This window comes from Pipistrellus hanaki, assembly GCF_964339955.1.
Source record: "Pipistrellus hanaki genome assembly, chromosome: 11".
NCBI classification, from domain to species: Eukaryota; Metazoa; Chordata; class Mammalia; order Chiroptera; family Vespertilionidae; genus Pipistrellus; species Pipistrellus hanaki.
In genome coordinates, this window is record NC_140513.1 from 38,860,574 (window position 1) to 38,869,058 (window position 8,485).

Consider the following 8,485-nt stretch of genomic DNA (forward strand, 5'->3'; position numbering starts at 1 on the left):
TAATTATTATTATTATTATTATTATTATTATTATTATTATTATTATTTAAATATGGAACACTTTACAAATTTGCGTGTCATCCTTGCACAGGGGCCATGCTAATCTTCTCTGTATCGTTCCAATTTTAGTACATGTGCTGCCGAAGCGAGCACAAGTTTCCCTTGTTTTGGTTAATAACAGCCCCAAAGTGCAGGAATAGTGATGCTGGCAATTCGGAGATGCTGAAGAGAAGCTGTCAAGTGTATGTATAGGGTTTGGTACTATTCGGACCCCCATGGGGGTCTTGTAACACATCCCTGTGGATAAGAGGAGGAGGACCATTGAATACAGGTCGGTTTTGCCCACTCGGGCTTTGCCACAGAGCAGGTGGGCTGGCGAGGCTGTGAAGACCATTGCTCTGCTCAGAGGACAGCAGATAAAACCTTAGTCATGGAGAGCAGCCACGAGGCGATGGGGGTTTGCCTTGTTGTTACCATTGTTTCTGCATCTCTGGCACAGGTGAGGAGGAGCTGGGGAAAAGGAAAACCTTTGGGCGATTCAGTCACTCCACGCTGGACAGCTCCCAGCCTTCGGAGTCTCTGGTCTCTGGGTTCCAGGAGGGCGGGGACCAGAGAGAGAAAAGATTCAATCCTCGCAGAACAGAGGAGTGTCTTGGAGTTTTCTGTGTGAACCAGGAGTTGTGTGCCTGAGCCCATGAAACAGCTGCTCCGGGCTGTGCTTGGAAAGGTGTGAAGAGCAGGCTGGCGCCTGGAGCTAGAGGAGCCAGCAAGACTCTCCTCTTAGACAGCTCGCTCTGTGTTTCGTCTACGTGTCCCCCAAACACGGACTCGGTCCCTCCCCTGCCATCCTGCTGGCCTGACCATGTCTGGAAGACAAGGTGTAGCTGCATTTTCAAGGGACACAGACAATAACGTGAATTTGAGGAAAGCAATTAGGAGGGGGAGGGATGTGGAGCCACTGTCGAGTGTTGCCCCTCTGTTTCCTCATCTGTGAAATGGGCCACCTGGGGGGAGTGTCCTGTGAGATTGCAGTGAGATAATGGTCTCAGCTCTGTGCCTGCACTTCTAGGCTATTACCGTAGAATAATGTTGGTTCTTCTCCTATGAGAAATATGGAAGACATTCAGATTGTTTGGTCTAGACAAGGAAAGATTAGGGAAAGATATGTGAGCTGTCTTTAGATATTTAGAGGATTACTATGTGGCAGAGGGAACAACCTTATTTTTAGATTGAAGAAAATGTGACTATAAAATGTGGCCTCCGCAGGGAGGCAGCTTTTACTTCGGCGGGCGTGTGTGACGAGGATGCTGAGGACAGCCGGCTGGCTCTGCTGCGGCTCCCTCTCCAGCTGTGCCCTCGGTGGGAGCTCGGGGAGATGTGCTCCGGGTGGGTGGTCCTTTGGCCTAGACGCCTCCATTCTCTTCCATCTCTGGGACGCCACGAAGCTCAGCAAAGGCCTGAGTGTTTGGCTCCTCTGGGGGAACTCATGAAGCCGGCAACCACGTACCATAAACCAGAATGAGCAATTCCCAAGGCTCTTGGGGAATCCATTGGGTACAAAACAGCAAGCTCATTTGCTCAGAGATGATGCTCAGCTATTCCTTCCTGGTACCAGCTTTCCAGGGCCACCATAGCTAAGCCCCACAGCCCGGGCAGCCTCAACAACAGAAACGTGTTTCTCTCCGTTTAAGGGGCTGGACGTCCCAGATTAAGGTGTTTGGCAGAGGTGGTTTCTTCTGAGGGTTCTCTCTCCCTGGCGTAGAGGTGCCTGTCTTTGCATGGTCTTTCCTCTTCTTAAAAAAAAAATGTTTTGTTTTTTAATATATTTTATTGATATTTTACAGAGGGGAAGGGAGAAAGATAAGAGAGTTAGAAATATCGATGAGAGAGAAACATTGATCAGCTGCCTCCCACACACACACTGGGGTTGTGCCCGCAACCCAGGTACATGCCCTTGACCAGAATTGAACCTGGGACTCTTGAGTTCAGAGGCTGATGCTCTATCCACTGAGCCAAACTGGTTAGGGCTAAAAAAATGTTTTTATTGAGGGAGGGAGGGAGAGAGAGAGAGAGAATCATGGATGTGAGAGAGAAACTTCAGTCAGCTGCCTCCTGCACGCCCCCTCCTGGGGACGGAGCCCGCAGGTGCTCTGACTGGGAATGGAACCGGGGACCTCTTGATGCACAGGAGGTCACCCCACCAACTGAGCCACCCAGGCCAGGGGGCATCGCCTCTTCTTACAAGGGCACCCGTCGTTGGCTTAGCACCCGGCCTCCTGACCTCTTTTAACCTTCACAATTTCTTTAAAGGCCTTCTCTCCACGGGCAGCCACATTCTCAGGAGCTGGGGGCGAGGACTCCAGCCTCGGCCTCAGGGGAGGGTGTGGGGGCACACCGCTCATCCCGTCACACTTCCCTGCAGGGGATTCGCTTGCCCTTCGTGTGCTCGGGATTGCTGGTCACCACCGGCCTTCGGGGTTTCTGTTTCGTGTCCCTGAAACGGTCTCTTGCCTGATTGCCTCCCCCAGGTGAGCGGCCCTTCCCCTGCACGTGGCCGGACTGCCTTAAGAAGTTCTCCCGCTCCGACGAGCTGACCCGCCACTACCGCACCCACACCGGGGAGAAGCAGTTCCGCTGCCCGCTCTGCGAGAAGCGCTTCATGAGGAGCGACCACCTCACCAAGCACGCCCGGCGCCACACCGAGTTCCACCCCAGCATGATCAAGCGATCCAAAAAGGCCCTGGCCAGCCCCTTGTGAGGTGCTACCTGCCCGCGGCAGCCAGGAGGGACCGGCCCGGACAGACACCACGACTCCCCACCCACGGACAGACACACGGAACCCAGGCCCGGGAGGCCCGCCGCCAGCACAGGAACCCCGCTCTCTGGTCCATATTCTGATTCCCCCCTCTCCCCGCGTTGTTTTTAAAAAGCACATTGCGGCCCAAGGGAGCTCCGAACCGCCTCTGACTTTTGGAGGAAAAGCAAAAATTTTCCCCCCCTTCTTTATTTTTTTTTTGTGGGGGGTGGGGGAGGGTGGGGGGTGGAGGTGGGGTGGGAGAGTGATTGTGGGTGGGGTTCGGCCAAGGCTGGGGCAGAATTTTAACAATTCGACACTGGTGTACATATGTCTGACGGGGTGAGTTGACCTGTGGCATCACAGTGATTCCGGGCCCTCCCTGCTTGCTGTCTCTCAAGAATTGTTTTTTTGTAAACCTTTTAATGTAATGACGAGTGTGCTTCGGTTTCTTTAGCAAAACCACTCTCTTGAATCACGTTAACTTTTGAGACAAAAAAAACCCCACAAACCAACGCCATAGCACAGCTGTCTTTATGCAAGCAAGAGCACACCTCCTCCAGCATGACCTGTCATCTAAAGACTTGGAGACAAACCAGTTACTTATAGTCCATGGGTAAGCTGTCTGAATTTATACTAATCAAGACAAACCTTTGGAAAGGTTACACACTTAAGTACGGAACTTTTAAACCTTGCTTTGTATGAATTGTACTTCCCAGAACATAAGCTGCACTTTGATTTGTAATGCAGAGGATGACGTAAGTTACATTCATCTTTAAGGATAGAAGCAGACATTTCTTTTTTGGAACCACGTTATTATAATCTGCTTATGTTACAGTATACACGTTTCCCTAAGCAATCACAGAGGATGTGAGGGCAGAAATATATGCAATCGATGCTGAAGGAGAAGGAGGGTAGGTTGTTTTGTTGTTGTTGTTGTCGTTGTTTAAATAATTTAAAAAGAACAAACAGGATGTTGACTCTTAACTTTTCCAAATGTTCCGGTTCTTTCAGTTCACACCACCTTATTGTATCACAATGCCACGAAGGGAGAGGGCTGTGACTCTGGTGGGTTTTATTTGAATGGATGCCTAATAGTAGTTAGTTCTGGAAACACCTATGTTTTTTGGGGGGACTGGGGTGAGGGAAGGTGTGTTGGTCTCTTTCCCATGTTCCTACAAAACTCCCACTAACAGGTGCAAGGCTTATGTAAAACGAAAAGGGAGCTGAACTGTGAAAAGAAGCACGTGCCCCTCTAAGTAGTGAGCGCCAAGGGACAATACCACGGCGATCTCAGAGGAGACCGCCACACCGGCTCATGGAATCCACACGGATGACAACCCATCCCTGTACTTGATACATCTGAAGCCTCACCACTATGTATCTTGTATCCAGGTGTCTACAACGGCCCAAACCACTGCGTCCATCACACGCCACGTACCTGAAAAACTTCCTTTGGCCTTTCCATGGCCAGAGACACAAACCGAGTTCTCACAGCGAAGAAGAAACCTCAAAGCGGGGGGGAGTCAGCAGCAATGGTGGGAAAATGTTTACATTTTTTTTTTTTCTTCTTCTTCTTCTTCTTCTTCAGAAATAACGCTTTCCGACCATTTTATCTGGCATTTGACACGGGGAGCTCTGATGCCCCGGAGTTTGCACATGTGCTAGAAGAGACGTGTGGTGTAAACCCGGGCCGCCTCCCTGCCAGCGGACTGCGTTATCTCACCCTCCACGGGTTCGTGTCCGGGTCAGAACCAGTGTGGACTCCTGCTTCCAACACAGTAGCCATCGCTCACGTGGTGGGTTCTGCTTTTTTTTTTTTTTTTTTTTTTCCTTTTTGTTTTGTTTAACCAACATAGTGGTATTAGTAGTTCTATAAAGAGAACTGCTTTTAACATTAAGGGACTGGGAGCAGTCCATGGGATAAAACGGAAAGTGTTTTCTCACGGGGGAAAACATGTCAGGAAAAAATAAAAAGAACACGTTCTACCTCTGTTTCAGATTTTTGAAACGCTTATTTTAAAACCAAATTTTAATTTCTTGTGTCCAAAAATAAGTTTTAAGGACATCTGTTCTTCCATACGAAATAGGGTAGGCTGCCCGTTTCTGACGGAGCTCATGGACTGGTTCTGCTTGGGATCCTCTGCATGCGGCCTTTGGGGGAGAGAGGAGTTTGGGGGTTGCCTAGCAACCCACCACCTTGTGCAAACTCATCTTCCCCTCCCAGAAAGAAAGGAAGGAAAGCCAGGCAAAGTCAGTGAAAGACAATCTCTGTAGTTTCAGGAGTAGTTTTCTGTATGTGGCTTTTGTCCAGCACTTAGATGGATGTAAATGCAGCAACTTGTTTTGAAAAAAAAAAAAAAATTTAAAAAAATGCACAATTCACTTCCCCAAAAAAGTTGCTCCTTGCCTTTTTCAAGGTGTTGACAAACACACATTTGATATACTCTTATATGTTAGAGTAATGTAACGTATACACTCAAGGCTTTGTATTCTTTGTGATACATCCTGTTTTAAAAAAACGTCACAAAACAGGAACCAGCATTCTAATTAGATTTACCATATGAAGATATGGTTCAACTAGGACTTACTAGAGTTCATTGAACTTAACTAAAAACCATGAAGCAATTACTTTTTATATTAAAAAGACCATGGATTTAACTTTTTAAAAAAAATCCAAGTGCAGGATAGTAATTTTTGTTTACTTTTTTAACCAAACCGAATTTTTGGAAAGACTTATTGCAGGTGTTTAAGCAGAAAGGAACGCTGTTTCACCTAATACTGTAAGTAGTTGTCATATTCTGGAAACATTTAGTAGTTTTAGAGTTACGGTAACTCCTCTCCTTGGTTAGGGAAGACAAGAGCCCTTCACCACTGCGGAACGATGCCCTGGCGTTAAGGTCTGTCTCTACATCATGCTTCTTTTTTTTTTTTTGAGAATTACATACGGTAGTTATAATTACAGGAACTGATTAGTTGTAAGTTTGCAGATAGAGTTAGCACAGTACTCATCACTCTGGATAGCCTGCGATGTTCTCTCACACGGATGATCTGTAACACACTGTAAGATAAACTGATCTTTACAACTGTTTAATCAGTTTTATTTTTGTACAGTATTAGTGACCTAAGTTATTTTGCTGTCCTGTTTTTGTAAAATCAAACAAAATTATAATAGGGGATTCTGACAAGTAGGTATTTTGTACATATGTATATATGTTGTCCAAATAAAAAATAATAAAAATGATCAAGATTTCACTGTGTCCTGCCTGTCTGTGTTTTAAAGGTGGCTGATTTTTGCCACGGGAGCAGTCGTTTCTTTCTCCTGCGCTCAGAGGATGTTAGGAAGAGTGCACAGCAGTGTCGGCCCGGAGCCTCAGCACGGGCGGTGTCTGCGCAGACCTGTGCGTCCGTGCTGGTCACAGGCCTCCGGGGCAGGGGTGGAATGGAGGCTGCTGGAAGGGGATGTTTGTATTTTCAGGTGGTGTTAGGATGTCAGGGGTAAGAGCAGAGAAGGTGGCTGGGATATAAACAGGACAGGGTAAGTCACTAACAGGGTAATAAAGCTCAGACCAGGCTGAGGTGTGGTGGGAACTGGTCAGAGAAGGTGAGAGACTCAGATGGTGCTTTTGAGACATGATAGTGGTAAGAACGCCCAGTTTGACGTCTCCGAGGTGGGGCAGTGGAACCATTAAGCCAGGTGAAGGTGAACACTAAAGTGTGTGTGTGTATCATTTCTATAGCTATATACTAGCTGCCTATTACTTATTAGAGTCTTACTATAGTCTCATCACAATGCCAAGTGTTTAGGTCTTTTCTCTCAATTTAATCCTTACAGCAGCTCTCCAGGTCATTCAGTAGATACTGTTATCCACATATTTCAGATGAAAAACTTATTGCTAAAAGACACACATAGGCGGTATAGACAGTATTAAACCTGGATCTGCTCACTCCAGCCCTCTGTCTCTTTAAAAAAAAAAAAATTATATATATATATATTATTGATTTTTTACAGAGAGGAAGGGAGAGGGAGAGAGAGTTAGAAACATCAATGAGAGAGAAACACTGATCAGCTGCCTCCTGCACACACACACTCCTTACCAGGGATGTGTCTGCAACCAAGGAACATGCCCTTGACCGGAATCAAACTCAGAACCCCTCAGTCTGCAGGCCAATGCTCTATCCACTGAGCCAAACAGGTCAGGGTGCCTCCATCTCTTTATGCCTGCATTAGGGCAGCGATGGACTGAGCATCATTCCCATTTGACCCGTTTTATTGAGTACCTGTTAGTGCTAGGCATTGTTATCTCTGAGGATATAAAGATAAAAAAACAAACAAACAAACAAAAAAACAGACAAAGAGTTTATATGTTAGTGGGTGGAAACACATAGACAGGGAAACACATTATCCGTATAATTTTAGATAGTGACGAGCATTCTGATGACAATAGAGCCAGTGGCTTGCATGTTGGGGAAGGTGATTTTCGATGGAGTCTCCCCTCGGGGACTTGAACATCTGATTTGGGACCTGGATGACATGGAGGAGTCAGGCCTGCAAAGATGTGGAGGGAGAGAGGAGAGCAATGCAGGAGTTTGGCAGGAATTCAAGCAGGATTTTGGTGGCTGGAATATAAGCAGGACAAGAAAGGATAAGAGGTTGGGGTGGTTGGTACAGGACAGAGCACAGCGGCCTTGTATCGTAGGTTACAACGTGGTGTTTTATGATTGATTCCAAGGATGGAAGCATCTTTTGGGAGGTTTAAAGCAGAGAATTTGCCCTAACAGGAATTAGACCTATTTTGAAGACATGAGAATTTGTAAAAAAATTAAAATATTTTATAAATGGCATTCCAAATCAATGGGGGAAAGCATCATACAATTATCCATTGTATTTAGTCAATTGATTATCTGGAAAAAATTTAAGGGACATCATAACATATCCACCAAAATAAATCTTATATGAATTAAAGAATTAAAAAGAGTAAAGCACTTAAAATATAGGTGAAGATTTATCAATAGTGATTTGGGGAAGAATTCAAATGCACAAATCTAATATAGAAGGCAAAACCAAAAAGATTAATAGATTTAACTAGTAATGTGAAACTATTATAAATGAGAAATTTGCCTAAACAAAATTAAAAGGTAAGGATAAGGAAAAATGTACTTCGAAGGATATTTTTAATGAATAACTTCCTTTAGAATGTATATATTTATTGATTTCAGAAAGGAAGGGAGAGGGAGAAAGATAGAAATATCAACAATGAGAGAGAATCACTGGTTGGCTGCCTCCTGCACACCTCACACTGGGAATTGAGCCTGCAACCCAGGCATGTGCCCTGACCAGGAATCGAACCCTGACCTCCTGATTCATAGGTCAATGCTCAACTACTGAGCCATGCCAGCTGGGCAATCACTTCTTTTTTAAAAATATATTTTTATTGATTTTTCACAGAGAGGAAGGAAGAGGGATAGAGAGTTGGAAACACCAATCAGCTGCCTCCTTGCACACCTCCTACTGGGGATGTGCCCACAACCAAGGTACATGCCCTCAACCGGAATCATACCTGGGACCTTTCAATCCACAGGCCGACATTCTATCCACTGAGCCAAACCGGTTAGGGCTGGGCAATCACTTCTTACAGTCAAAATGTGCACATGTTTAGAGAAATCTGGTAGATGATATGAATTCACACT

At 45.7% G+C, this 8,485-nt stretch overlaps 1 protein-coding gene across 1 annotated transcript in view; it reads left to right on the forward strand.

The window, feature by feature from the left end:
• The window catches only part of KLF9 (KLF transcription factor 9), a 30,610-nt gene extending 24,561 nt beyond the window's left edge, over nt 1–6,049 (forward strand). The window contains exon 2 of the mRNA XM_084899553.1: nt 2,529–6,049. Coding sequence (XP_084755679.1) covers nt 2,529–2,758 — 230 coding nt within the window. The 3' untranslated portion in view covers nt 2,759–6,049. The remainder of the gene's footprint in view (nt 1–2,528) is intronic.
• The last annotated feature ends 2,436 nt before the right edge of the window (nt 6,050–8,485 follow it).